Source organism: Podarcis muralis, chromosome 9, assembly GCF_964188315.1.
Source record: "Podarcis muralis chromosome 9, rPodMur119.hap1.1, whole genome shotgun sequence".
NCBI classification, from domain to species: Eukaryota; Metazoa; Chordata; class Lepidosauria; order Squamata; family Lacertidae; genus Podarcis; species Podarcis muralis.
Window position 1 is genome coordinate 29802630 of NC_135663.1, and position 27963 is coordinate 29830592.

Here is a 27963-nt window from a genome sequence, read left to right on the forward strand (position 1 = left end):
GAGTTCCCAAGTTTTGATTACTGGTTTTTCTTATACCACTGTTTACGTAATCCAGGGGTAGTCAACCTTTTTATACCTACCGCCCACTAATGCATCTTTCTTGATGGTAGAATTTCCTTACCGCCCACCAGTGCTCAATGGAAGGAGGATTTCGCTTGTGCCATAGAACCCCCTACCTCCCACCTAGAATGCTGAAACGCCCACTAGTGGGCGGTAGGGCCCAGGTTGACAACCCCTGACGTAATCACTGGAAACATGAAGTACGTAGCAGAAAAGCTGGTCGTGAGTGTTCTTCATGTGACCTTTGAGTTCATGTGACCAATGGAAGAATATATTGCTCACACACAATTCTGATTTTTGATGTTCATGTTCATTTTGAGTTGTAAATGCAACTTCATGAATAAGACTTTCTGTGAAAGGTTTGCCTTTTGGTGTCAAAAAAACACAACAAGTGAGCAAACAAGCAAAACATATCAAGGTACTCTATGTGTTACTTGAGAAATTATCAGGCTTTGTGGGGTGTTTTCTGAGTTTAGGAACTAATAAGCATGGGTTCCTGTGGCTGCGCTCCCTCCGTTAACTTGCATACATAGACTTTAACCTGTGAGATGGCAATGTGTGTGATTCTTTTTTCTTTTTTGCTTTAACGTCTTCACTTAAAATGCAGAACAGCAGAGCACTGATCAGAACTAACAGCAATATTGTAGTAACTTGACAAAGATGTCCAAATCCATGCTTTTTCTTCTTCTTCTCTGAAGGCATGCTAAACACATGCTAAATCCCCTAAAAAGCTACTAAAAGACTTTGGAAGCCATTAGTCCTGCATGGGCGGTGGAAGTCTTTTCAGCAAGTGAACAAACAAGGAAAATATACTGAATGGCTGACAAATGCATTTCAGCTGGCTCTTTCATTTAGACACACAAGGGTGCAGTCAATATCAATCACTGTTTTCCCTCTTACACTGAAAATCGTGGTCCCCCTGTTCATTCCTCAAGCGCTTTTCACCACAGTAATGTGTCTTTAGAATGACATTAACATGAGGCTGTTTCCGCTGTCTGAGGTCCAGAGAGCTTAAAAACCCATCTCAGGCTTTAAGATATTAGTAGTCTTCTTTTCCACACTTTTTCTTCCTTCCTGCTTCTCTTTTTGAATTGTATGCTTTTCCTTCCCCCTTCCCTCCACCTTTTTTTTAAAGTTACAGTTTGAGACAAGAAAGAAGTCACAAATGATTTGATAGTCTTTCTCTCGTTTCTGGAATGCTTAATGAATTGTTTGCCATCAGTTGGTGTATTTTTAATTGAGCATCTGCCATATGCATATTTTATTTATATAAGAGGGCAGTGTGTGCTGCAATAACAAACATCAGAACGTAAATGTGTTGTTGGTGGATTTTGCCAGGCTTGGAACAATTTTTTGCAGAGGCTTCCATGGATACTCAAGAAAATTATGAATGTGGCCTTCTGTTTCATTCTGCGTCTGTCCTCTGCCACCAGTCCTCAGCAGATAAAATGTTCCAGCAATAAATCTTGTTATTTAAATACATATATTTCTTTTTCAGATAACTGCGGTTTGTAGGGAAGCTGCGCTTCTTGCCCTTCAGGAAGATATACAAGCAAAATGCATTATGGGACGGCATTTCCAACAAGCCTTAGCTATTGTGACTCCTCGAATTCCAGATTCTCTGCAGAAGTTCTATGACGGCTATCATCAACAGAGTGGGCTACATTCACTTTGAGAAACTGATTTATTTAACAATTGTACATTGTATAATGTGACTCCATGGGCTCTTTTATAAGCTGAATAGCTGTAATCCAATAATGTATGGAGGCCACAGGTTCCCCTTCTCTGCTTTAGAACTAACACAAATAATTTAAAGCAGAGTTTGGGGGAACTTGAATTCAGGTGCCATATGTGGCACTCCATGCCTTTCTTCTGTGTCCCAGAAATTTCCCTGTCCGCTCCCCACAGATAAGTAAATAAAGAGACCTACCTGACCCAACCTTGCTCAGGAACCCACAAGTTTGGGCAGGTTATCCAAAAGGATGCTCCATAGCCAGGCTAAGGACCCTAAACTCTTCATAGCTGGCCTCCAAAGACTGAGGGTGCTCATCAGATCTCTTTAAACCCCCTTTAATTCCCACACCTTCCTGCTTCAGAAGCAGCATGAACTTTAGTTTAGTCCCACTGCAGAGTGGCCTGGTGTTATAATAATTATTATTTTATTATTTATACCCCCAGCCACTCTGGGCAGCTCACAGCACATATCAGAGCATACTAAAACATCAAACATTAAAAACTTCCCGATACAAGACATGCCACACTGGCTCCTCGTCTTTTGTCCACCTGGCCCAACCACAACAAGTGTTTTTTGGCAATAGTGCTGCATAAGCCAGGGACGTGGAATTATCCTGGTGCTTGATCTGATCTCTGGTCCTGCGTTCTGGTTTAACCATAGAACCTGACTGCCCTTTTCTCCTGGCTCCCAGTTCCTACTCCTGATTCTCTCAAGACCACTACCCACAGCCCACCCTTAACAAAAGGGAAGAGGAAGTCAGATTTTTCCAGGACCCTAGTTCCATGAGAGGTGTTCAAATAATCCAACACTGTTTCTGGGTGTAACTTGTCACGAAGCCCAATGCGCTTCCTGAACACGAAGCTCAGGAAAGATGTTTATGCACTCATACTTGCCAGAGCACGTGCATGCTTAGAGAGACTTCCTAGTTTGTTGCTGCCACTCCTTAAGATGGCCCAGCAGGCTTTACACGAAGAAGAACTCGCTAATTTGTCAGGTAGGTTCGCTGGCACACTTCTCTCCTCTTCTTTTTTCATTCTCTCCCACATGCTGCTCTTGCTCCGATGGCTATTTTGGATTTCTTACTCATCCTGGGCCTTAAGTATCTACATTCTAATCAGGTCTATTTCAGGTACCAACTATTGTACCCAAATTAGGAAAAATCTGGGCAACAGAGTGAGTCACTCAATAGAGACATTGCATTTGGCAAAGATTGCTAGCTCTTTTTCTTCCAAATTCCTGTTGTGAAACTTGATAACCTGAAATGTACCTGGCTTGAGTTGGAGCAGTGGTGGAAAGTGCAGGAGGCATCATGCCTGCCCTTAAGTAAAAAAACAATCATACCTGAGTTGCTGCTGCCAAAATTTTAATCATAATTTTATAACATTTCCATCTATGGGAATTCATATCAGAGTTGTGTGTGTGCGCGTGCTGTTCTTTACATTTTATCTTGCAGTTTACCTTCATTCATTCCATCTTAAAACTTGTATATCATTTCCCTCCCACCAAAGTGCAATAAAAGCAAAAAAGAGTTCCCTGAAATTCCATTTTCTACAAAACTATTTAAGAGTTATGTGGGCCATATCAGCAACTTCCATCAAAGGAAGACTGAACAGTGCTCTGCACATCCTTAAAACCAGTTCCGGATGGTTGGAGGATTTGGGGTTTATGCAGGGGGGAAGAGAGGAGGGGGCAGTCATCCCATTGCTCCTGCAAAACACTGCTCCTGCAGCATTGGATACAGCCTTTTGTCTCCTTTCCAGCACTTTCACCATATGCTGAGGCTGTAATCTTACGCACACCCTGGAAGTTAAGCCTGTTGGAAACAGTGAAATATTCTTCCAACTAAACATGCATAGGATTGATAAGTCATTCCCAGAGACATCTTCCCAATGTATATTCAGCATTTAGTTGCAAAATTGTTCATCTAATTCCACCCCCACCACACAACAGGTAATTTATTCATCTGAAATGTTTCAGCACCACTTCCACCACATACCTTGGAAAGTTCAATATTCTCTCCAAGATTGGAATAGTGGCTACGGGGTGTGTGTGTGTGTGTGTGTGTGTGTGTATTGCATGGATACATTTGACCATATAAGCTTGGGTAGCACTCAAAATACTTCCTTTAAGTAAAACAAAGATGACCCTAAAGATGACAGACCAGCACTGATGTAAGTGTTCTTAGGAGCTTTGTAAGAGTGAAGACAGAAATGGATGTGGTTTGAATGCCCATTTCACTGCCCTGAAAACAAATGGAGCAATTATGTGTTCAAACCACTTCCACCATGCTGAAAACATTTCATCTGTCTTCACCCTCATCCTAAATTGCATTTCCCCCCATTAAAAGACATTGAGCTACTGTTCCAAATATGACGATGGAGCATCGAACGCTGAATTTATTTTAAAGAAGTAAAAGGAAAAACCCAAAGGCACTATTTCAATGTACCCTAATCTTGCTTTTGTGTAATTAATAAATACTAATTTAGAAACTGCTAAACTATTCTTCTTTTCTTTTCTTTTTGATGCCTGGAGGTAGGTTGGATTTTTCAGTTTTCTAATTCCAAAGATGAGGGGTGCTAAAATTTTATAACATGACTTGGGAATTCAAAATATATTTTGGTTAAATTAATATAATTTAGTTTTGCTTTGTAAGAAAAATGTGTGTAAAATGGCATAGAAATAATTAAAAATGATTGCCAAGTACTCAGTTGTATGTATGTATGTATGTATGTATGTATGTATGTATGTATGTATTTAGCATTACCTGGCATTTTCAGAAGATAAAATTATTTGGTTTTCCGAAAGCAGTTTATATGCTTTATAATCAAAGGTAGATTATCAACCTAAATGTTGTCCAATCACAAAAATAATAGCAGTTTTGAATTCCTCACCCCCAAATACATATTTTTAAGATCACTCGCTGGAGAAATTTGCAAAGATTTAGTTTCACCCCCTAAAAAGACTGAAATAGTCTTGATGCATTTGCCCAGTTGAATTTGCCAGACTGGTTAATTGTGATCTTACACTATCTTTCTGTGTGTTCCTTTGGTATAAAAGAACCACAATCCCAAAGTAATATTTCAAAATGGCATTTTGTTTTGATGTTTGCTTATTGTAGTTTTGAAACCACTGTCAAAACAGTGATGCGCTTTTACATATTCTCAGTATTGGAGATACTGTCACAAGCATGTAGCATGTCCTTTTTCTGGACATCACTGAGCTTAGAGGCACAAGCCTGATAATATGTGTTGCATTTATGTCACTTAGGAGAAATATTGCTTAAACTGATTGATTTGCTTTGAGCAACACTCAAACAACTAGTTATCACCGTCTGATTCTATTCAAGGCTTTCACTATGTGCATTTTTGTGTGAAAGCTGCTTTTACTGAGAGAAAACGCACAGTAGTAACTGGTTAGACTTTTAACTACAAAGGAGTGTTTTATTTTCCTGAGAGATTAATAGTAGGTCAGAATCAGCTGGTAGTGCCAAGTGCCTCGATAACACAATTGACCACAGAAAGCTTTGTTAAGCCCCACCCTGCCTTCTCATTTCCCAGAAAGAATTGGAAGACAACACAAGTGCTGGGGTGATTTTTATTTTTGCACCAATTTTGCAAGACACTGATTATGATGAGCATAAATCCCTAAAACAGGAGGATTTCCCCCCCTTATTATCATGAGTGAAAAGAAATTAGCAAGGAAAAGAGGGATAGATTAAGGAAGGGATGGAGGGTGTTTATGGGTATATTGTCATCAGGAGAAAAATCCTATATAGCCCACCTTCAGCATTCAAATCTACAAAATGCTTTGGGATCTTTTGACTTCTTTGACCACAATATTACCATTGTGAGGCTAAATCCTTGGTGCAGTAAATTATTTCCCAACTATTAAAAAAACCAAGGAAGGTTTACCCCTAGGTAGTTACTTTTTTCAGCAAAAGGGAAGGGGCAGTTTCAGATGTCTGTTTTTCCATGGTGGTCTCACTTGAAGCTTCAGGTTACAGCTGAACTTTTTGTAAATAAATGGCATGAACATTTAGGTTTTGATGGAAGTTATAGGAATATAAACTGGTGAATGAAGTACATAATCAGAATTCTTCTTTGGTTAGATAAAAGCATACAGACTTCCCTGGCTGGTTTGTGTGCTTTTGCTGTGCGAGGGAGACACAAGTCAGATTTCTTACACCCACCTAGTTTTCCATTGCTTCCCCTCTGTGCATCCATGTGTAATGCAAAATTAGAAGCCCAGCAATATCCATAGCTGTGGCAGCTGCAGCAGAGTCAGATGGAGGGAGAGCTTTCTGTATGAGTGTGAGAGGAACTGTACGTCTCTGCATGTTCCTTGCCTGTGTGTATAAAGAGACTCTGTTTCTTTGTGCGTGCACGCAAATGCATTGTAAACTTTTTCTAGATGCATAACTACGTGATCATATAATGTATTTTTGGGCGAAACTTCTCCTCATATTTAAGAGTTCTCCTTTTCATGAGTCAAGATCTGTATATTGATTCTAGGAACTGCTTCAACGAAGGAGTGTTAATAAGGTACTAAAATACTACCAGTGGTAGTTTCCGCCAGATGTGCATGTTCCCACATTGCCCTTGTGTTGATCAACTGACAGATGTGCTTATGGCAATGAATCCTTATTTACAGCAATTAGCAACTCATTCACCCTGCACATCATACACAAGGAAGGAATGGAAAAAACCAGTCATGAGACTCTGCCCTTAGCTTGAACGTTCTCCCCCTTGCTTCCAAATCCTTGTAAGATTTTCTGCCTTCCAGGAGTCAACTGCAAATTCAAATTTCATTAGTGATAAGAATGCAATTCATAGAACAAGTCAACTGTTCTGGATTCCCGTATTTGCTATTTGTGAATCCCAGTCCATGAATAATATTGGTAAGTATTTGCGTTGACTAACATGAATTAGGCAATCCAGTAAAGCTTTCTCCTTCAATGTGTGTGTGTGTGTGTGTGTGTGTGTGTGTGTGTGTGTGTGTGGCATTAATGAGCTTTAAACCAATCCTTTGTGCCTGCCATATGGTTAATATGGTATGTGGCAACTGTCTTTTTCAGATCCCATGAAAAATGCTGAGGCCTTGTTCCCTGAGGGCTATGCCTAAAAGGAGGAAATGCAATTGCCTATTCGGCGCTACATTGATTTGGCCACAAGTGTTCAAACAATAAACAATCATCATGTCCCACTTTCTGTGGCATCAAAAGGGCAGAATCTTTAATCTATACTACATGTTTATGCACAATTGAAGCATCATACACATATGCCGAGGCTGAGGGGTTTGTCAGCGCTGCTGTTAGGACAGTTCTGATGTCACTGCTTTGCTGTCAAGAATGGTGAGGGGACAGGAAGTAGAAGCATAATTAGTCAGGGCTAGAGACTGTCGTCTGGAAAGAAGGAACTAAGCAGATTGGGACAAGCAGCATAGAAAGGGAAGTAGCATTTGCTCACCCATGGGTACTGTTTTTATTGTATTTGAATGAATCATGGATTATGTTTATCTTACACCATCCTGGAATCCATTGGACAAAGTGCAGTTTAGAAATAATTTAAATAAACAAACCATTCTTCAAGCTTGAAGCTGTGGCAACAGGTGCTTCCAGATGCAGGTTTATTGTGGACTTCATGCGTGCAGGTGTTTTGTACTGTCATAGAATGTTGTCATCATCAAAATGCTTTTTATTCCAGATTTCCTTTTGCTGGGAAAAACCGCTAAGCAAAAAGGATCCATTATCTATCCACACATCCACTGCTGTTGTGAAAACTCAATAGCACAATTTTGGGGTTTTGGAGGGGAGGGGACTGTCACATGTGTGGTGGTGTTTCATTGGGTGAAACTTCCACTTGCTTTTTACCTGAGCATAACTTGGCAGCATGCCCATTTCCACATGATGCACATTGAGCACATGTTGGGATTTCATCAACGTAGTTCGGCAGTGCTGTTCTGTGAAGGTTTCAACACATGTGGGGAATTACCTTGGAGCAGGCTTCCTCAAACTTGGCCCCCCCGATGTTTTTGGCCTACAACTCACATGATCCCTAGCTACCAGTGGTCAGGGATTATGGGAATTGTCTCAAAACTTATGGAGGGCCGCGTTTGAGGAAGCCTGCCTTGGAGACTAATCACAGTGCATAAGTCAGAATGGTGATAATAACTGCCCAAAGATCTCCTTATCGGAACCGATGGCTATCAGAATTGTGGCATAGCAAAATATCAGTCTTGCACAATACCTCTATAGTAATACTTAAATTTTTAAAAACTCTAATGGAAATGAAAGTAATGATGGGCTGTTAATGTGTGCTATAGTGCTCTTCCTGTGGGGGGGAAATTACTTTAAAGGTGTGTGTGTGCACAGGTGCAGAAACACCTGCATACATGCTCCGAATGGTAAAATGTAGCAGGGGGTGGAGGAGGAGTAACAGGAGAGGGGTTAGAAAAGAGCATGGAAATATTTCATCATGGACCGCCCACTGTTGTGGATGGGAAACAGCAGAATGATACCTGTGAAAAAGTGTGTGGAGGGGCATGTGTCAATCATGCACACAGAAAAATGTGATCTGAGTGACCAATTTGCAAGAAAAAGCACCTGTCTGGACTTGCCCACAGAAAACAGCCTTGGTTTTCTATCCCTGATTAATAAATTTATTATATCACCATCAGACAAGGACTTGTTCCAAGTGCAGAAGCACACGAAGGAGACTTCTGTGGATTGTGGCACCTACAATGAAAGGGCTAACCTTCTGTTGGCTGTTTGGATTAGTAAAGAATATCAGAAGGATTGGCAAATTTGGGGTGTGCCAAAATAGCAAACCTGATTCTCTCTACAGACAGACGCACAGCACTGAGGTACCCTTGAGATTTTGCTCAACTGACAGTGACATATTACACCACCTAAAGGATAATGGACATTCCAGTTCTAAGAGATGCAGGGCATGTTATAAGAGTCCGTAAACTGATTTGTTCCAGACAGCCTCATTAGAAAGATCCCAGGTCTTCACTAGCGAATGGACAATATAAACATACACAAAGCAATCTATTTAAATTAGTGCAAAGCTCTCCCACTTCCTTTGATAATTTACTCCACACCCAGGGAGTGGCTTCTGCTTGAGGAAAAATGGGCAAGATTTCTACCTCGGTTGTTTTTGAAGTGATGTGCTATTTATCAGTCATGATAGATTTCCTCTGGTGCCTTTATCAACTATAATTAGAGCAGCCACCTTTCATCATTCTCCCAGCGAATACAAGTACAGTCAAATCTACAGTCCTTAAACGTGTCACAAATTTCTATAGCCCTAGAAAGTGTGACCCCTGACTTTGGTAGTAGTAGCAGCAGCACAATTACTGTATTTTGGAAGGTTGCTTGTCCGTCTGTCCTCTATGCACCCAAAAATCTCTTGTAATATCATCACGCGATTGGGCATGACATTTCCCAAGATGGAGGAGCCAGATTTTGTCTATGTTTGGATACCATTGGACCCCATATTGAATCAAGATAGTGGACCGAAACATTCCAAACTATGCTAATATGGAGGAGCAGATTTTGGTCTATAACTGTATACTGTTGGGCACCATTTTGAATCAAGTCGGCAGACTGAACCATTCCAAACTGAACTGATTTGGACACCTTAGAAGATATTGTCACCCAATTTGGCATGTCAGTTCTGAAGATTGAGCAGCGACTTTGGGCCTGTGTTTGGATACCGTCAGATGCCATTTTGAATGAAGATGGTTCACTGAACTGTTCCAAACTGCAAGCATTTGGACCCCTCTTAAGACTGAATCCACCATCTTGATTCAAAATTATATCTTTTTAAAACTGCGTTGATATCAATCAAATTTGACAGGAAGCTAATAGGGCTGGGCTTGATTTTTATTGAAGTTGAGAGGGATTGCTAGATGTTTATGACAGGCCCAAGACATTTTGCTATCTGGGTAGAAGAACAAAATGGTGCTTATTCCAATTATATAGAAGCTGGACAGGTAATTTACTTTTACCTCAGCTTTTTTTTTTTACTGCATTTGTGAGCAGCAAATTTTATTTGACTAAATCTAATTCTATTTTACACAACTGTACAATTCCAGGGCATGGAAAAAGTTAATAAATAAAATAAGCACTGTCATGCAAAGCATTCATGAGTCAAAATTATATTCACATAATTTAATTGGACTTACATTTATTGTTTAAATTAGCAGTATCAATTTTGATCCTTTACCTTAAGGTTAGGATTAAATGTCAAGAAGTCTGCATGCACATTTACTAGGGAATATAGTGCAGCTTACTTCTGAGTAAACATGCACATGATTGTTCTATAAGAGCACAATTTCTGTAAACCACTTGGAGACTGTTGTAGTTAAGGAGTAGATAAAGTGTTTAAATAAAATAAATAAATAAATTGCATGCTCTTTCTAGATAAATTAATTCGAAAGAACGACCAGGTTCTGGTTCTATAATCACAATAATTAAGGCTGCAATCCTATACCCAGTTACCTGGATTTAAATGTGCCTCAACTCAATGGAGTACATTTCTTAATATAGGCGTGTATGCTCTGTTGACGGAAAGGGTGAACACCCCCCCACTCGTGAGTACACAGAGGTCACTGGAATAAGCAAGAAAGAACTGTTTGGGGTGAAGTCATCTTAATAGGTACTTTAGGATTTGGGTTTGCGTTTTGTACTCATAAACCTTCCACAGTCTGTGAATGACTAACGCCATAGGGGAAGACCGTCTGCGTCGCTTTTTTCGCGGTATGCAAAAGAAAGGCAGAAGGCTGGTAAACAAACACTGGTAAACGCATGAATGAATGGGAAAGAATAAGCAAGACGTATAAACGTGGGGGGGGGGGGGGAGGAAGAGAGAGAAATCCAGCCCAGGTTTTCCCGTCCGCTTCCTGAGTGACAGATTGACATCATTGGAGGCGTGACGCGAGGCTGAGGTGGGGGCTCGGCGCTGCAAGGCTGCCGTGCAGTTCGGCTCATTCTGAAACAGCAACGCGAAAGCGCAGAGCAGTTGGCGAAGGGATAGCAGCAGCAGGCGGCGGCGGCAACAACGGCAGGCGTCCTTGGATTTACCTCCAGCTGCCGCGATTGGGCTTTGCAAAAGGACTCTGAACCTGTTCGTTCGGTAAGCGTGATCTGGAGGGCTCCCCCCTTATTTTTTGCGCGAGGCATTTCGGAAGTAGCTCAGGTGCTGCTGGCTGCCCCGTGCATACCGGCTGAGCTAGGCAGCCCACCGCTCGCTTAAAAGGCGCTTTCAAAAACACGTCCTCGTATCATTTCACTGCGATCTGGTGTCCGATGCAGCGACTTAAATGCGTTGTGCACCGCGAACCTTCCGAGTAGCCTCGAGCGAAGAAGACGCGGCAATCCGCAGTCCCCCACCCCGCCCCATGCAAGGGGATCGTTTGCTCCTCGTGCAAAGATCGTGTGTGTGCGTGCGTACCCCCGATTTGCATTATGTCCGCGGGGTCTGTCCCCCGTCCCGCCCCGCCATGCTGGTGGTGTAACAAGACTGTCAACCAGTCTGCACCAGCAAGCACATGGCAGCTTTTGCAGAATCCATTGCCTCCCTCCCCCTTTCCCTTACATATGGAATCCACTCTTCTCGTGCCTGCAGTGCTTTCTTTTCTTAACTCCTTGCTCAGATCGTGTGTTTTTTTAAAAAAATTATTATTTTTTATTGTTATTCTCCCAGGCGTTCCCGCTGCACGTTCTCTTCTCTCTCCCTCTCCCCGGCTAGCCTAAGAGGAGAGGGGAGCTGCTGCGGGCGAAGGACCATGTGGTGAAAAAGAGCTCGGAGTCGAGGAAGCAGTTGGACTCGCTCGCCTGCACGCGCGCTTTACTTGGGAGGGGAAATCGTGCGCCTCCAAAGGAGAGAGGGAGGGGGAGAAAGAAAGAGAGAGAGAGGAAAAAAGGGGGAAGAAAGCTCCAACTTGGAGGAAAGCAGGAGGGCAGCCGCCGCAGCAGCAGCAAGCTCGCTTCGCAAACACTCTTCGCTCCCACCTCCTCCGCTGCTTCCAGGCGACCCTCTCCAAGCTGCGCGCCTTTGCATTGCTGCAGAGCGAGCGACAGCCGTTGCAAAAGCAGCTCGGTCTCCTTTTTTACCTGGCAGCCGGAGACGCCTCTTCTCCCCCCCTCCAGCCTCCACCCCCCTCCCGCACCGGATCGCCTGTCGCTGCTCCTGGGAGAAAAGCCTGCTCGGCTCATGGACGACCAGCTCGAGGAGGGGCGCGTGTAGGGCACCCCCTTGAATGTGCGTGCTTCGGCTGGAGAGGTGTTTGGCGGGCCGGCGAGGCGGATTTCCTTACGCGCGAGGGCGTCGCGGCCGCTCCGTAGCCTCGGCAGCAGGAAAGGCGGGCGCCGAAGAAGCGGGTCTCGGGGGCCACCAGCGAGGATTGCGGCGCCTGGGCGCGTGGAGACTTGCCGGAGCCCCGCTGCCCTATGGATCTAACCTAGCAGGGCAGTGCTTTCGCGCGGATCGGCCCTTGGAAGACGTAAGTTTGCGCCCGTCCTCTTCTGCCTCCACTTCGCAATATGGATCTTGCCGCCGCCGCCTGGTTTCGCGCCGGGGGAGCCCGAGGGGTTAGCAGGTGCCCTGCTGGCTCCTCTTCCCCTCGCGGTGGGGTGGGGTGGGGGGCTGGCGGCGGCGGCCAAGGCTGTTTCCCACACGACGCACGTCCTCTTTCCCCAGGCGCTTGGGGGGGGGGGGCGCCGCTCGGCTGGCTTTCTGCTGAACGGCAACGCGCGCAGGCGAGATTTCTGAACTTGTTGCTGCGGGCAAGGAATAAGCTCGGACTCTGCGGAAAGCCCAGAGGGGACGAGGACACGGGTGGATCAAAGCAGGGGAGAGGGGGGAGGACCGACCTCTGCTGCCAGGTGCTTCTGGCGGGAGAACTAGCTTCCTCAAAACCTCTGGCTTAAGGTGCGAGACCCTGTGTGTGCGTGTGTTGTTTTTTACATGCATTCTCCCACTGAGGCAGCTGACACATCCATTGCTTTCCATGGGTGTTCGTTTCAATGACATGAAACCTATTTGACATTATCTGCGGGCTTGTTTACACAGAAAGAAGTGATCAGTGTGTGGCTTGGGTGACTTGAATTATGGCTGCATTGTCTAACTCGAGGATTGTGTAGGCATGGGTTGGAATTTATGCTTGCTTTTGAATCCCACGTGATCGACATTCATTTGCACCTTCGCTTAGTGCGCAAAGGGCTTAGATTCCACCTGGGGTTGCTTGCCCATTCTCAAGTTGTTTAATGTGGATTAGGTGCCTCTTAACACCCTGTATCTGGAGGGAGCTCTGCTGCATCTTAGCCAGTGCAAGTTCGTGGGAGTTTTCAGGGATCTGTGTGAAATAGTTATTTTTATTTTATATATATATAAAAGGTCTGAGGTCTAGCGCACTTGCAAGGCAGAGATGGTCTCTCTTAATGTGCTAGAGGCAGGTGGAAATTCCGGCTATCCTTAGTATTATTATCTGCAGTTTTTTCAGCAAGCGTTCAAAAATATTGTTTGTCTCTGGTAGCTGCAACTGGTGGTTGGAGCGTAGTGAGATGATTCCCTATTGCTGTTGCTTCGTGGTGTGAGTGTGCGCTTCATTGAACGTAGTCCGCAAGGCAGGGATTTCCCCTTTTGAGTCTCAGTGAGATTTTAGCAGGTCAGTAGAAAGGCGTGGAGGCTGCAAGGAGGAAATGGTGGGTAAGACAAAGATAAAAAGGCTTCCCCCGTCCTTCCACTCCGCCTCCTCAGAAAGCACCAGGGGGGAGAGGGGGAAAAATCCCTGCATGCTCAAACTAGCACACACAACTTTCGTATTGGTCTTGAAAGGTAGAGAAAGGAGTGTGCAGTGCAGCTTTAAGTACTGGAAAGTCCGTCCCCCTGAGGTAATGGTAACCTCAGCCATTTCCCCTCCTCCTGCAAATGGGTGGGTGGGGAGGCGGCTGGGGGGGGGGAATAATCCCTTGTTTTCATTCATAACTTTTTCCTCTTCCTCTCTGTCAGCTCTGCATTCATCGCCTCCGTTGAGATCGGGTTGCAGAGTGGGCAGTGCTGCCCTTGGTGCTTTCTCATTTTCTCTTTGAGAGTCCATTCAGTGCGGAGTTTCTACAGCATTTCTCTCTCCTCCCCGCCCCCCCCCCTTTCAAATGGGAAGTCTGCTGTTAGAAGGCTGCTGATAGAAACGCAGGGCTGATGTCTTACAAGGAAGCCTTTTTTGGGTGGGGAGTTAAGAATATTAGATAGATAGATGATAGATATAGATAGCTGTCACAGACCGCAGTCCTGTGTATACTTTACCTGGGTGTAAGCCCTGTGTAAGATTTATTTCTTTGTAGCCATAGGATTGTACTGAACTGCTGCTTGTGTTGTCTGCGTCCAGCCTTTATATTTTGTTGGAATAATTAAGGCTGCAATCCTAAACTTGCTTGTTCTGGAGTAAGGCTCCATGAACACTTTGGGATTTGCTTAGGAAGAAATACTGATAGGATACCTGGCAGGTTTTTTGTGTGTGACTTTTGCTGCAAACAGTTCTATCCCACCCTCCTCCTAAGAAGCTCTGTAGCAGTTCCCACCCTACATTTTAACATCCCAAGAACCCTAGTCTGGTTCAAAGAATGGCTCAAAGCTACTGACTCTTCAAAAAGGACAACAATAGAAAGAATTCTCTTGTGCTCTTTATAAAAGCCTATGAAAAGGAGAACTTGTGTGAGGCAGATAAGGTGTGATTGAGTTGAGCAGAGCTCTTTGTCTTGAACAGGTGATAGGTGGGGTGGGGTGAACCTGAGCAGTCCCGTTGCTTCCCCCTCCCCAAATGTAATGATTAAAGAAACTTTTTCTTCCCTCTTTTAAATTACTGCATGATTTCTTTTGGGGTGTTTTTAAAATGCCTTCGAAAAGAACACAGGTGGGGAGGTGTTGTGGTCCTTCATCTGTGAGGCAGTACAGTTTTCATGACATTTGCTGTTGGAAACCAAATGTTGGTTGCTTCCTTACTTCCTTTTGTCTAATTACTGAATGACAGATCCACATTTATTTATAAACACCACTATTATTTTGATTGGGGGTCGGAATAGATGGCATTTAAGGTTCTATATTGGAGGCCCACCTTAATCAACCTCCATAAAGGAATGGAAGCAGTATCTTAAAACTAAGGCATCTGGTGTGTGGAGCGCTTAAGCATGTGAGCTGCTATCTGGCTCAAATTTTCCGCAGTTATGAACTCCTTCAGGAGACTCAGTCTTTGCTGCATTATGCCTAAAATGGACTTGTCCTGCTGACCTCGCATGCTGGTATGATCTGTAAAACTGCTGCTAAAATACCCAGTGTGTTACATAGAACTACATGTAACATTACATTAACCCTTTGTGTTGTTCAGGGGAGGAATGTGCGGGACATTTTTCAAATCAAGTGTTTCACTCTTTTTGAAACAATATTTTGAACAGCAAATTGTCACTTTTAAAAAAAGGCTTCCCCAGAAATTAACAGATGACCACTTCAGTAGTGTCTTGCAATAGTGGTCCCAAGAGATCCAAGATGGTTCAAACGAAAAAAACACACATTTATGTCTTATCTGGTCTCATATACGCCATTTTGAATCCTGCCTAACTATTCCTCCCCTCCCTCTTATTTTATGCAGCAGATAACATACTTTTCACTTACAAGTGAAGGTGCACATAATCTTCCCAAACAACTGATTAAATGCCATACTTTATTTGTCTTATCTTTTCTGCTGCAACCCTTTCCTGCCTCCACCACCTCCTTTCACACCCTGCCTTATGGTCCAAGAATACTTGGAAGCCTATTGTGTAACAGGATGTTTACATCTGGTGTTTTGCTTTAATGAGCGTGCTAGATTGTTTTGATTTTTTAAATTTTTTTTTGGAAAGAGATATTTACTCCCAGAAAAGAAAAAAATTCTTCACATGCTTTCCCCATTGCTAATATGCTTCAGGCGTCATGGAATAGCAGTTAAAAGGGCAGCTATGCTGAATTTGAGTTTAGAATCAGGCTTGGTATTGGAATGTGGCTTTGACAGCGAAAACGGGCAAGAACTTCTTACAGGTCCTGCAGTTTGGGGGCATGAATGTGATTCTGTAATGTGGCTTTGAAGCACATTTTATGTTGCAGTCGGTGGTTAGACGTAAGGGGGAATGTACCTGAAGCAGCTTCAGCTATGTTTGATGTAGCATGAAATAACTATAAGAATAAAATGTGCATGCATAACGCTCATAACTTCACGCTTGGAAAGAAAAGCTATGCAAACATGAAATTTTTTTGTTTCGTTCCTTAAACTGTAAGTTAATCTTCGGTGTGCTTTATTTACAATATCTACTCTCATATAACACATACGTATTTGTTTTAAACTGCTATGTGCCCTTTTACTCGAGGCCAGTGTAATTCCATCCCTGGGATATTGTTAATAGGTAGTTAGGCCAATTTGTGGCTTGCTGTAAAATGTTTTTATTTGTTTGGGTGGCGTCTTTTATTTTTTGCTGCTGCTGCTGCTGTGTGTGTGTGTGTGTGTGTGTGTGTGTTTTCGTTTTAGGAGAAGCAGCTTACTTCTCCCTTTTCAACTCCTGTTTTTCTCTCTGCCTCTCTTTTAGGATTTCCGATGCATGCCAGGTTCCTGGTGAATGCCAGAAGTAGAGATCTCGACAGATGGAGTCCCAAGGTCAGCATGGAAGTGGCAGTTCATTAGTGGTCCTTCAGCAGCCTTCTTTGGACAGCCGGCAAAGGGTGGACTATGAGAGAGAGCTCCAGCCCCCCACGATCTTGTCTCTAGAACAGATCAAGACTATCAGGGGCAGCAACGAATACACGGAGGGCCCATCTGTGGTGAAGAAGTCTGCCCCACGGACAGCTCCCAGGCAAGAGAAGCACGAAAGGACTCATGAAAACATACCGATTAATGTGAATAATAATTACGAGCACCGGCCCAGCCACCCAGGGCATGCGCTGCATCAACACAACGCCAGGGCTCCTGTGCTCAGCAGGTCGACCAGCACCGGCAGCGCAGCCAGTTCTGGAAGTAACAGCAGCGCTTCCTCGGAGCAGGGCCTGCTCCTGAGGTCGCCCCCGTGCAGGCCAGGGCCGGGCCACAGATTGGAAAGGCCCATCTGGACGCAGCCCAAGCCATCGTCTCTGGTCGTGGAGGACCTGAAGAGTCCTTTGAAAGAGGACCTGGCCCAGCACAAGTTTATCTGTGAACAGTGCGGGAAGTGCAAGTGTGGGGAGTGCACGGCACCCAGGGCCTTGCCTTCTTGCCTGGCCTGCAACCGGCAGTGCTTGTGCTCTGCGGAGAGCATGGTGGAATACAGCACCTGCATGTGCCTGGTCAAAGGGATCTTCTACCACTGTTCCAACGACGATGAAGGGGACTCCTACGCAGATAATCCTTGCTCTTGTTCCCAGTCGCATTGCTGGACTAGGTACTTGTGCATGGGAGCCATGGCCTTGGTTTTGCCTTGCCTGCTCTGCTATCCTCCGGCAAAAGGATGCCTGAAACTGTGCAGAGGGTGTTACGACCGGATCAATCGCCCAGGTTGCAGGTGCAAGAACTCCAACACAGTTTATTGTAAGCTGGAAAGTTGCCCCTCCAGGGGTCAAGGCAAGCCCTCCTGATTTATGGGGGTGCGGGGGAAGCTTGAGTTCCTCAGACTGTCGTTCAGGTTGTGGCTGGCTTTTCTGTCTTTGCCCCCCCCTGCTCCCCCTTATCTTTCCCCCCTTACTTACATGCACAAATGATCCTCCTCTCACACCATAGCTTCTCTCAGCAAAAGGCAAATTGGGATTCCCCCCCCCCCCCTTGGTCTTTGGGTAAGTGTAGCCCATGTACTTGCATCTAATCTCCCAATATGGCAAGTCGTCTTTAGGTTTGTGAGTAATCCATTCCTGAAAGAAGTAATGAGGGAATTGGGTTTTTCTGAAGCCGCCTGCTCTGCAAGCAACTTTCCAAAGATGCTGTTTTTGTTTGTCCTCCATAACAATTTTTAACTGATTTTTAGTGGCTTCCAAGTGATTATTTCAAAGTATTTGTGTGTGTGTGTGTGTGTGAAAGAACTGAATTATGAAGCTTTAAAGAAAAGAAAGCATTTTTTAAATAGTTGGGTTAAAACTTAGCAAACCTAGTCCTGCTGTCTATAGATTGCAACCATCCTGGCTTTTGCTCCCATCTCGACAGTTCTTTTAGAATTTCGTGATCCGTATTGCAAAGCCTTATCTAGCTTGGATTTCAAACACACAAAAACACACACACCATCTTCACTAGAAATGCTATGAGAATATTGTGATGCTCTAGCTTAGATTCCTTGAATTGCAGGGGTTGGACTAGATAACCCTTGCGGTCCCTTCCAACTCTACAATTCTATGATTCTATGACTACAGCTTCCTTCATTGGTTTCTATAGCTTTCAGATTTGTACAAGGTCCTAAGTTTTCACTCCCCCCCCCCTCTTTTTCTCTACTTTTGATGCTAAAGTTGTTGATTTCTGCACATCTGAGTAATACTCTTCAGGTATACAGTTTTAAGTTGTGTAAACATTCTTGGATCTCTTAACACTTCTATTATTTCTGTGGTTTAATGACATTTAACTCTACTCTGTGCTCGATAACTTTAATCCTCTGTTTTTATTGCCTTAGCCACAAATTGTGGTGCTTTTTGTATATTTTATGTAAAAACACAAAGTTGAATTCTGACTATTTTTAAGACAAAGGTCTGTTAAAACTTTTTTATTGTAAATAATATTTATTATGTGAATTTCTATTATTTTATGATATTTATTACAAAGGACTGTTCCAAAAATGTACTCCTGTCTGAATATAACAAAATACCAATACTTAACGAAAATAAGGATGACACGAAGAAAGTACATATGTTAAACTATAATGCAGAAAATATAATAATTAATGAAAACGTCTCTTGGGTTCTTTATTTTTTAATATAACAATAAGTTGTTAATAGCAGTATTAGTAAGTAAGAGTACTGCTGCTTTTATTTTCCATGACTGTGAAACCACTGCTAGTATTCTAGTTTTATTTAATCACTTTTTAAAAAAAAATTCAGAAAAGTTTTTAACTCTTGAGATATTTCACAGCATTCATATATTTTGTTTGGGGTGGAGAACATGTGGACCCCATTTGATGTTTCTGTGGACTCCTTACAAATTCTTGCATTGTCTTTAAAAGTTTGTAGTCCTCATGGCTCCAAGTGTGAAAATGGGATCGCAAAAATTGCCCTATGTCTGTGAAGGACCATCGTGATTCAGCTCCCCACCCCCCAAAAAAGTTTGACTTAACCTACAGGCCATAAGTGTACTACAAAATAAGAACAGCTTCCGAACCAATCACAATTTGGCATCTGCTAATTTCATGAAATGTGCAAATGACTTGTATCCATCCCACTCATTGGTATTTACAACACAGGTGGGCAGCCAGTGGCCCCCCAGATGATGATGGACTACAACTCACATCATCCTTGGCCATTGGCTGGGACTGATAGGAGGAGGGGAGTCACAGGTTCCCCACCCTTGCTTTCAAAATGACCTATGGTGCTGAATCTCTTTTCTACTATTTTTTGGTATGGCAACTGGAGTCTTCTGTTTCACTTCCTCAGAAGACATTATGGAAACTTCCATTTACCATCAGCAGTTTAAGTGCTTTCTTTTCCTGAAATGCCAATCGTGCCATTTTAGCAGCAACGTGTTAGTTGATTGAATTGCATATCAGCTGAAGAAAATGCATCTATTTTCAAGTTTGCATCTGAATAAAAAATTAAGAATCAGAATAACAAAAGTACTTTGTGTTAATAAAGTCCAGTAGTTGAAGGAGCTTCTGGGCTTCCCTAATTCTTGTGGCCCAATGGGGCCTGTTCGTTCACCGCTATTAGCTGCCAGATGGTTCCACATAAATTTTAATACAGAATTTGCTCTGCCGGTCTATCTCTTGGCACTGTTCTAATCTGTTGTCCACAGCTGGAGTTGGGACGTCGTATTGTACCTTTTGAGGTTTAGTGGGAACTGCAGTGCCCATAGATACAAACAACCCTCCTCATTTTAAGTTTCTCAAGGAAGCATATGTTGCTAAGCAGTGGTTTCCAAAATCTTGATCATTGCCATCTTCGGTCTTGTAGAAGATTCAAGTGAGTCCAGCTCTTGCGACTGAAGCAACAGTGACACATTCAGTGTGTTCTTTCTTTGTTGGATTATTAAAAATGTTTGTGTAAGAAGGCTCACTGTAATGTCAGTACTTGACCTTAAAAGTTGCACCTTTTGCAAGGGAAAAAGAGCAGTTTATCTAGTAAAAGTATGGATATTTTCTTAAAAGTTTTGGGTTGATGTCATCTTGTCATTTTGTACAAGCATCCTAATTTAGCAGGTGTAAGTGCAGATACAGGATTTTGTGTGTGGTTTTCTGTTTCGGAAACAGATATGACCCTGCATGTACAAGAGATTGTGGTGATGAGAAAAACCCCAACATTGAAAACCACATAAGCATAGTCAGCCACCACAGCACATTTGGTTTTTGTATAGGAGACCAAATCTACTCTTCCTTTTAGCACTGATCATCTGTTTGGTGGTGAATAGAAAGAGGAGAGATCTCTGAAAACAGCAACATAATACAATCTCCATAATCCTCATAATTTATCAAGGTACTTGGCTAATAAACAGCATCTCATTTCCCCATTCTCCAATTGCTTTTCATAAAATCATCTATCTTTCACAAGGAAAAGGAGGAGGATGTAATATTTTTTCTTAGTATCTTTTGATATGATCCATTTCTTGCACATCTATTTTTCACTGTTGCACTCAGTGCCCCCTTGTGATAGTACTTCTCATTTTGGAATATGTTTTCACAATACTCACAGTATGTTTCGTCTGTGAAATGGAGTACGGTATTTCATACAGATTGCTTTTGTGTTGCTATTGCTCCTGTCTGTATCTGTTCAAAATGCACAAGATGCCGTACTTTGTGCATATGATGAATATTGTAAAATGTAGTTTGAGAGTGCTATGATAGATGTGAAAAGTTGCATTTAGGATAGTACAGTGGACACTCGGGTTGTGAACGTGATCCGTGTGGGAGGCACATTCGCAACCCATGCATGGGTCGCAATTCGGCGCTTCTGCGCATGTGCAAAGCGCGATTGAGCATGCACAAGCGCCAAAACCCGGAAGTAACACGTTCCAGTACTTCTAGGTTTGGCGTGGTGCGCAACCCGAAAATGCACAAACTGAAGCATCTGTAACCCAAGGTATGACTGCAGTTGCGAATTGAACTTTGAGCAATGCCAGTTATGTGATATACCAGTTTTTAAGAGCATTGCTTTTTTATTCATTTGCTTATAATTTGGATTGGACCTGCTAGTTTTCAGGCTTTCTTCTATTTCTTTTTAAAGGCACAGGCTAGGCTAAAACAGAACATTCATATGTGAACACTGGAGCCACAATTGTTTTCAGATTATGTAACTTGGTCAATGGACTGTTTGCCTTTTATTTCCTGCACAACTAATACTGTAGAGACTATTAAAAACAAGCAAGCCACTAACCCAAGACAAATTGGGTAATTTATTCCTAGCATTCAGTGATCGATCCTGGTTTGATTTTGTTTTTTTTTATTAAAGTGGCATGTTTGTTTGTAGCTGTTTTACTAGATCTGTTCTTAGAGCTATTCACAACAATTGAACGTGGGAAGCAGCAGGAAAAGCAACTAGAGAAGCCTAAGTAGCATGGATCTTTGCCTACAATCAGACACTTATTTCAGCCTCTGCTTTTAAGGAGCACCAGAAGCTGGCACAGGGACGCGGGTGGCGCTGTGGGTAAACCACAGAGCCTAGGACTTGCTGATCGAAAGGTCGGCAGTTCGAATCCCTGCGGCGGGGTGAGCTCCCGTCGTTCGGTCCCAGCTCCTGCCCACCTAGCAGTTTGAAAGCACCCCTAAGTGCAAGTAGATAAATAGGGACTGCTTTCTAGCGGGAAGGTAAAACGGCATTTCCATGTGCGGCGCTGGTGCTGGCTCGCCAGAGCAGCTTTGTCACGCTGGCCACGTGACCCAGAAGTGTCTTCGGACAGCGCTGACTCCCGGCCTCTTGAGCGAGATGAGCGCGCAACCCTAGAGTCGGACATGACTGGCCCTAACGGGCAGGGGTACCTTTACCTTTAGAAGCTTGTACATGTTAATGCATGCTGAATGGTGGAATCAGCACATGGCTGAAGTTGCACATGACTGTTTTGTCACAGGCAGGGAACTAGCACTTCTCCCAAATGGGATACTGTTATGTGTTATACATAACGTGCAAACACTGTAGTTGCTATATATAATTTTCAACCAGCTCCTCGTATGCACAATATAATACTTTGCAGTATGTTTAGTCTAAACCACACTGCTGGGGGATCAGTTACACTGCTCTTCTGTCTAATGATGAGTTCTGTATTCATTTAGATCTTGCATGCTCCCACATATTTTCATGAGGGTAATGAAATACCCTGTTGGTTACTTGGGGAATTTATTGGGGAGTTCTGCAGGTGTCTTAGCTCTGTGTGGTATAGTTAAGGTGTCTACCAAGAATGCTAATGCCTGAGATCAAATGTAGCAGTGTGTGATTCAACAGCATCTGGCAGTCACCCCGGCTACCCCAGCCTTAGACTCACTTGGAACCTTTTTCAGTCCTTCCCAAGATAACGATATGAACATTTGAGGAACGATATCAAGCTCGTTCCTGTGGCCCATTGGGTTTATTTACAGCACTGCTGGTCAATACTAAAATGTCAGGCAGTTGGACTAATCATATGGCTTCGCCTCAAAGTCTCATTAAGGAAATAATTCAAAGGATGTTGCCACTAGGTACAAAATAGAGACTGAAGTATTCTGACAGTGTAGGTAATGAGACACTGTGTAACTACGTCTTGGATCGAGTTTTGTTTTTTGAATGACAGAGATTCTGATGCTACAAGAATGGTACTTGTAGTGCAGAAAATACTGAATTGGATGGATAAATGGTCTGATTTTGTAGAAGTCAGATTCCTGTGTGTAAATGTAAATTTGAACCAGACTCCATGAGTACATTTTGTGAGAAGAAAGAAGAGTACAAACAAGGTGTTACGTGATCGTGGTATTCAAAGTCCTTTCCCAGTGCCAACAGCACAATATCTGGTTAAGATGGTGTAGGTTCCCATGAATGGGAATGTTATGTATACAGCCTTCTATGCATTTTTCAGCTTAATTAAAAGATGGATATGAAAGAAATTCTTCTGTCATGTGAATTGGACTTAAACCTGATTTCTAGCCCTATAAAACAGTGGTTAGATTAAATTTTGCACTTGTTTTATGAATGTAATTGTTGATTTATGCCTTTCACTGCCACAATAATTTTTTTCCTTAGTGTTGGTGGTTACAGACATTCTTTGCAAGTAAAATCAGTAAATAGATTCAGGTGGGTGAGAGAAGCCAATTTTGAGAGGCTGATTCATGGCACCTGTAGGAAAAGGGTGTCTGTAGCCTCCAAGCGAGTGATAACAAGGCTAGCATGAGCACCTGCTTCCTTCCTTGGGTTTTCCAGCAACCATACAGAGGTGGTGGGCTGCTGAAACCCACTTTGGCTTGAACACATGTTAACAGTAAGTATCAAAACTTGATAACTGTTGATCACTTGCATGTTATTTAGAAAGCCCATGCAAGAGATATTTTTGCCAAGAAGCTTGTTTCAACACTTTGCAATGGGTCTAAGTTAAATGAAATGCTGGTAATGTGGATAATAACCAAGCTAGTGAGTTTTCATATTTTGACAATATTGGGAATTCTTTCATCTATTTAAATCAGTGGATTGGATCTTTTTAGTTTGAACCAAAACTGGTATTACTATAATGTTGGTTTTTTTTAAAAAAGGTGGTTGCAAACTGGTTTTCAGGTCTATCAAAAGGCAAATAATTTAGGATTTTATTTATTTATTGTCAATTTATGGTTTTACTAGCTGTACCAATCAGAGGTTGGTAACTTGAGGCTCTCCAAAAGTTGCTGGACCCATCGTCCCTGACTACAGGTTCTCCACATTGCTGCTTTAAATGCTAGCATTTTTGTCTGTCTGAAGAAAAGACAGAGCTGTAAGATGAGCTTGCTAGGACAGGTGCCGGATATGGGAATGAAATCTCTTTATATGGTTGACAGATTAATGTTCTGATTTGCAAAATAGTTCTCCTGAAATGAACAACTGCCCTAGCCAACTTTTTAATTAACTGGCATTTGAAATAGCCACATGGAACAGATATATTTCCTTTTTACTGTAGGCTTTTTCACACACCCAAGTTAGCATGTTGAGAATGTGGTCTGAGCGTATTAACAGAGTTTGCAACACAGTGGCATAATTGGTTTGAGGTGAGCTGCGCTCTGGGTATCTGGTGAAGCAATAACAGGAAGGCTGCAGGAGGTACTTGACTCTGCATAGATCCATCTAAATCACTTTCTCAGAACTGATGTGTGAATTCATCCTGAGGCTCAGTGACTGAAGATAATGCACGGAATCAACTTATTGGCTGTGATTTATAGGTGCTGCCTTCCAGCTGTGGAGATCACTGAATGAAAGGCAACCAAGCTGTTAGGTTCTTCCTTTTCCTTTTATAAAAAGTATTTTCTTTTGATTTCTTAATATATTTCATGCAACAATGCATTGGTTTAAATTGTATGGCTAATTGCTGTGGGTTTTTTTTAATAACAATGGTATTAATGCGGAATTGAAGAAATGTGTATAGAGGCCTGACAGAAATGGCTTGAAAATCCCTTTAGAGATCTCTGACAAGATGTGATGAGTTCTTATTCAAGATTGCCCAGCTAAAATATCTGTGGTGAACATTTGAACAATTCTTAACGAGCCAAAATGCTACAGTTCTGAAGATGGGGACACCAGTTATCTCCCAAAGAGAAGAGTTGAAGCTTACAGAGGCTCTCCCATCAGATACTTCATTTTTGCCAGTTAATTTTCCACATCTTGTCATAGTGACAGAATGATCCACATTATGTATTTCCACAAATGAATACTTTTCTCTTATAAATCTACTCTCTGAGAGGACACGTCTTGGGATGAGATGCTGCGTTCTAAGTTAATGGTAAAAATGGCTATCCATGAACAGAACATTGCTTGCTCACATGAACTAAAGGATTTATAAATGCCAGTTCATTTGACTTCTAGAGCCACATTTCTACAGCTTTATTCACATTAAAATAGTAAAATATATGCATTTTGCTTTAACCTTAAGAGTCCGGTAATGAAGTTATGAATCCAACAAGAAGTATAGTTAGCAAAACACTGATTATATATATATATATATATATATATATATATATATATATATATATAAATAATCTCCAGCCTTCTAAAACAAAGACACACTAAATTAGAGGAACATTAAATGGAGACACACGAAGCTTTGCTCATTCACGTGTAGAAGTAGAACCTGATGAAAGTTAAGGTGCTGGAGCGCTGCAGAAAGTAATAAAACATTCTGCATTGATTCAAAGTTACCTGGGCTACATAGTTTAGCCAGCTGCAATTAAGCATTGCTAGAAGTGCTAGCAGCTTGATCCTATTCATGCCTAACTCAAAAATTCCATTGTGTTAAATGGGAAATGCCCCAAGTAAATGTGCTCATGATTGCAGTCCAAGTTAGATAATTAAGCAATGTACTGGCCCTGCAATTGCAAATACATCTTGTCATTGAAAGTTTTTGAGAGGTAAGTTCCTGATCATCCCCATAGAGCGGAGTGTTTTATGACCAATGTTTCCCTTTGTGCAAATAGAAGACTGGGCTTCACCTTACGTCCTCCACTTGTAGAGAAGAGATGGGGATCCTATGGACCCTTCCTTCAGGTGTTGCTGGAATCCCAGCCCCCATCAGGCTGCATGGCCAGTGGTCAGAGATGATGGGAGTTGTAGTTCAGCAACATCCAGATACCCACAATCTCCCCGTCCCTTTTGCAGGGAGAGAGCAAAACAGCCAGATTGTCATGTGGGAAATGGAGTTGGCCACTGTGAGAACAGGATGCTAGACTATATGAGGCGTAGGCCTAATGCGGCAGGCTCGTCTTAGGTGCTTCTGAAAGGAAGACTCTACCTAGACTGTACCTATATGTTTCATTATTGAATAACTGAACAATACGCTAATTGTTCTCTGTATTGCTTGAACTTGGCCCTATTAAAGGTAAAGGTACCCCTGCCCGTACGGGCCAGTCTTGACAGACTCTAGGGTTGTGCGCCCATCTCACTTAAGAGGCCGGGGGCCAGCGCTGTCCAGAGACACTTCCGGGTCACGTGGCCAGCGTGACAAGCTGCATCTGGCGAGCCAGAGCCGCACACGGAAACGCCGTTTACCTTCCCGCTAGTAAGCGGTCCCTATTTATCTACTTGCACCCAGGGGTGCTTTCGAACTGCTAGGTTGGCAGGCGCTGGGACCGAGCAACGGGAGCGCACCCCGCCGCAGGGATTCGAACCGCCGACCATGTGATTGGCAAGTCCTAGGCGCTGAGGTTTTACCCGCGTCCCTTACTTGGCCCTATTAGATGGCTCCAAAAGGTGGAGTTATGAGAGCCACAGCTCGTCTGGCCTTCAGAATCTCCTGCAAGATAACAATGCTCCTGAACATTTGGCTTTTGGGGAGGGGGTTGTAAGACGATGAGGCATACATAATGCATCAAAGCCTTCTGTGGCATCTTAGAAGACTTTGACAATTGTTAACGACAAGTGTCTGACAACCTGGGCTTTAGTCCACAAAAGCTTATGCCATATAAATAAATGTGTTAGTCTTTAAGTTGCCACGGGACTCCTTTGTTGTTTTTGCTGCAACAGACTAGCCCTGCTGGAGGGGGGGGGGATACATAATACATGTTACTTTCATGGTGAGCAACTTATGCCCGGATCCCAGTCTTTTAATTAAAAACCTTTTATTTCCACAAATTTATTCTGCGGTCGTTCTTCCAAGATCTGCCTTGGATTTCTAATGGGGAATGTTTTAGCAGGAATGTAGCCTTTTGTTACTATGAATAGTTCAGGGCAGATTAGCTGTGCGCCAATTTCCTGTTGCTTTTCAGAGCTGCAATCTGAGCCCTATTTGCTTCTGGCGCTTGCACAATAGAAAACAATGGGTGGCTTCTTTCAGGTTTCACTTCAGAGCTCTTAGGAACAGGGGAAGTGGCTAAAGCCCTACTTTACAGGTAATTAACAATAGATAATGTTTGCTTCCCTTCTCCCCCTCCTTTTTTTTAGAGCTGATAAAAGCTTGAAAGACTCTTCTATATGCCAGTTCAAAAGCTGCAGTAAGTTCCTGCTGTCACTGTCTTTGCCTTAGTAAATGTGGCTCTCGGATCTGGCTGGAGCATAGGTTGGATAGAATTTTGCACACCCCAAATGCAAAAGCGAGAGTGAAGCAGTTTGTTGGAAAACGCAACACAACTGCAAGAGATCGATCAGCCTTTTTTGTTTGCTTTTTAAAAGTTCTTGAAACATGCTAATTTATACTTAAACAATTGGGGCCTGCAACAAGGTGTTGCAGTATGCGTTTACTCAACAGAAGTGTTCCTATTCAGAATGTCTGCCAGTCATACACTCCTCCAAAATGCTAAATTCTAATTTTCTGTTTCTCATTGGTATGCTGAATCTCCATTGGAGGAGGGGAGGTTCTCCAAGCATGTGAATATCTGTCTTTTGTTTCTCTTTAGCCCTGTATGGTCTGCATTTCAGTCAGCTTTCATCACCTGCATTCACTATTAGAGAAAGTGATACGCAGTGCAACTTTGTTCATTGATCTGATATCTTTTTTCGAGTGCTCTGTTATTCCACTCCCCATTTTTAATTGTTTGCTGATCAGGTATGGGAAGAAAGTATTTACTATTCTGTATATTCATTAATAGGGGTTTTTACATATACTTTATTTATAGTTGCTGGATACTGTTAAGCATTGCATAGATAACTGGGTATTATATTGAAAACTTAATGAAAAAATGTATTTCTGATCAGTGGTCAAATGGTTAGGGTGGGAGAAGCCTCACACTCTGAAATCCACCAGTTGTGGTCAACTTGTGGTCCTTTGTAACCCTCTGAAAAAAGGAGCAAAGAGATTGTCAAATGGTAGGGTTGCCAGAATCCTGCTCCCTTGAGCACTGACCCTGCTTTAAAGAG

The 27963-nt window shown here is 42.8% G+C and overlaps 2 protein-coding genes across 9 annotated transcripts in view; both read left to right on the top strand.

The window, feature by feature from the left end:
• AFG2A (AAA ATPase AFG2A) overlaps positions 1-4292 on the top strand; it is a 148668-nt gene extending 144376 nt beyond the window's left edge. For all 5 annotated transcript variants that reach the window (XM_028744673.2, XM_028744674.2, XM_028744670.2 and 2 more), the window contains one exon: positions 1559-4292. In XM_028744673.2, the coding sequence (XP_028600506.2) occupies positions 1559-1735 (177 nt within the window). In that variant the 3' untranslated portion in view covers positions 1736-4292. The remainder of the gene's footprint in view (positions 1-1558) is intronic.
• A 6474-nt stretch (positions 4293-10766) lies between these two features.
• SPRY1 (sprouty RTK signaling antagonist 1) lies at positions 10767-18717 on the top strand. 4 transcript variants are annotated; one of them, XM_077934019.1, is made up of 3 exons: positions 10769-10932; positions 11503-12301; positions 16410-18717. In XM_077934019.1, exon 3 carries the CDS (start codon positions 16465-16467, stop codon positions 17425-17427), a length of 963 nt encoding a protein of 320 aa, XP_077790145.1. In that variant the 5' UTR covers positions 10769-10932; positions 11503-12301; positions 16410-16464; the 3' UTR covers positions 17428-18717. The 4 variants fall into 4 exon arrangements, with proteins under 4 accessions (XP_077790146.1, XP_077790145.1, XP_077790147.1 ...); XM_077934020.1 differs by lacking the exon at positions 11503-12301 and having other exon boundaries at positions 10767-10932; XM_077934021.1 differs by lacking the exons at positions 10769-10932; positions 11503-12301 and adding an exon at positions 15716-15867.
• The last annotated feature ends 9246 nt before the right edge of the window (positions 18718-27963 follow it).

Excerpts from the sequence above, each read along its gene's own strand:
- SPRY1 (XM_077934020.1), top strand. The coding sequence starts at position 16,465 with ATGGAGTCCCAAGGTCAGCATGGAAGTGGCAGTTCATTAGTGGTCCTT.